Below are 992 nucleotides of genomic sequence, written 5' to 3'. Positions count from 1 at the left end.
ATATATATATATATATTACAAATATATCATATATGATGCAAAATGTGTTGTACATTAGAATGCTATGCATGTGTATAATGACTTCTTAGGCAATATCATAAAATTATTATAAAAGTTATAATGTTACAAAGGTTTATAACTTCAATGTATATCTATATATATAAAAAAAATTATTAGCATTACGGCGCAACTAAGCCTGAAGATTTATGGGCTACTTTGCAAGATGCATTTGATGAATCAGCGGTATCTCAAAACAAATTCAAAATTCAAGAAGTAATGGATACCTGGATAGAACAGAAAGGATATCCCCTTATTACAGTAATTAGAAATCAATATGCTGGAAAGATAAAGATTACATAGGAATATTTTCAACCATACAAAAAAATAAATGTACATAAGAACCTCATTAGCACAGATATTACGAATATAAAATGGTGGGTACCAATAAATTTTGCAACTCGCACCGATCCAAATTTTTCATCAACCTTAGCAACGCATTGGTTGTCACCAAAAGCTGAAGAACTCATAATTTATGGTATCGATCCACAAGATTGGATTATCGTAAATGTTCAACAAACTGGTAAGATCGACTTATACGTTTTTATAAAGATTATTTAGATATTGATTCAAAAATTCAATATTCAAATTTGATAATATATAAATTTGAATTATACTAAAATTTTAGGTTTTTACCGCGTGAATTATGACACAATAAATTGGTTGAAAATTGCTGACTATCTGAATTCTGAGAATTATACAAAAATACACGTACTGAATCGCGCACGGATAATTAATGATGCGATTCACCTTATGTTCACGGATAAATTAGATCCCAAAATTTTTATGGATCTTACGAAATATTTACAACGTGAAACGAATTATGTAGTATGGTTCTCATTGTTTAAAATTTTGAAAGACGCAACCAAGCATTTTGCTTATAATGGAGGTGATGAATTGCTTAAGGTAAATTATAATATTATTTATATATATAT

General features: G+C 28.0%; 1 protein-coding gene across 1 annotated transcript in view; it reads left to right on the top strand.

Moving 5' to 3' along the window:
* The window catches only part of LOC108686192, a 41489-nt gene that overhangs the window by 18356 nt on the left and 22141 nt on the right, over positions 1–992 (top strand). The window contains 2 exon segments of the mRNA XM_018191344.1: positions 178–535; positions 830–963. Coding sequence (XP_018046833.1) covers positions 178–535; positions 830–963 — 492 coding nt within the window.

This window comes from Atta colombica, unplaced genomic scaffold (assembly GCF_001594045.1).
Source record: "Atta colombica isolate Treedump-2 unplaced genomic scaffold, Acol1.0 scaffold166, whole genome shotgun sequence".
In the NCBI taxonomy this organism is placed as follows: Eukaryota; Metazoa; Arthropoda; class Insecta; order Hymenoptera; family Formicidae; genus Atta; species Atta colombica.
The sequence above is the reverse complement of the archived record's forward strand: the minus strand, read 5'-3'. Positions and strand labels throughout refer to the sequence as shown.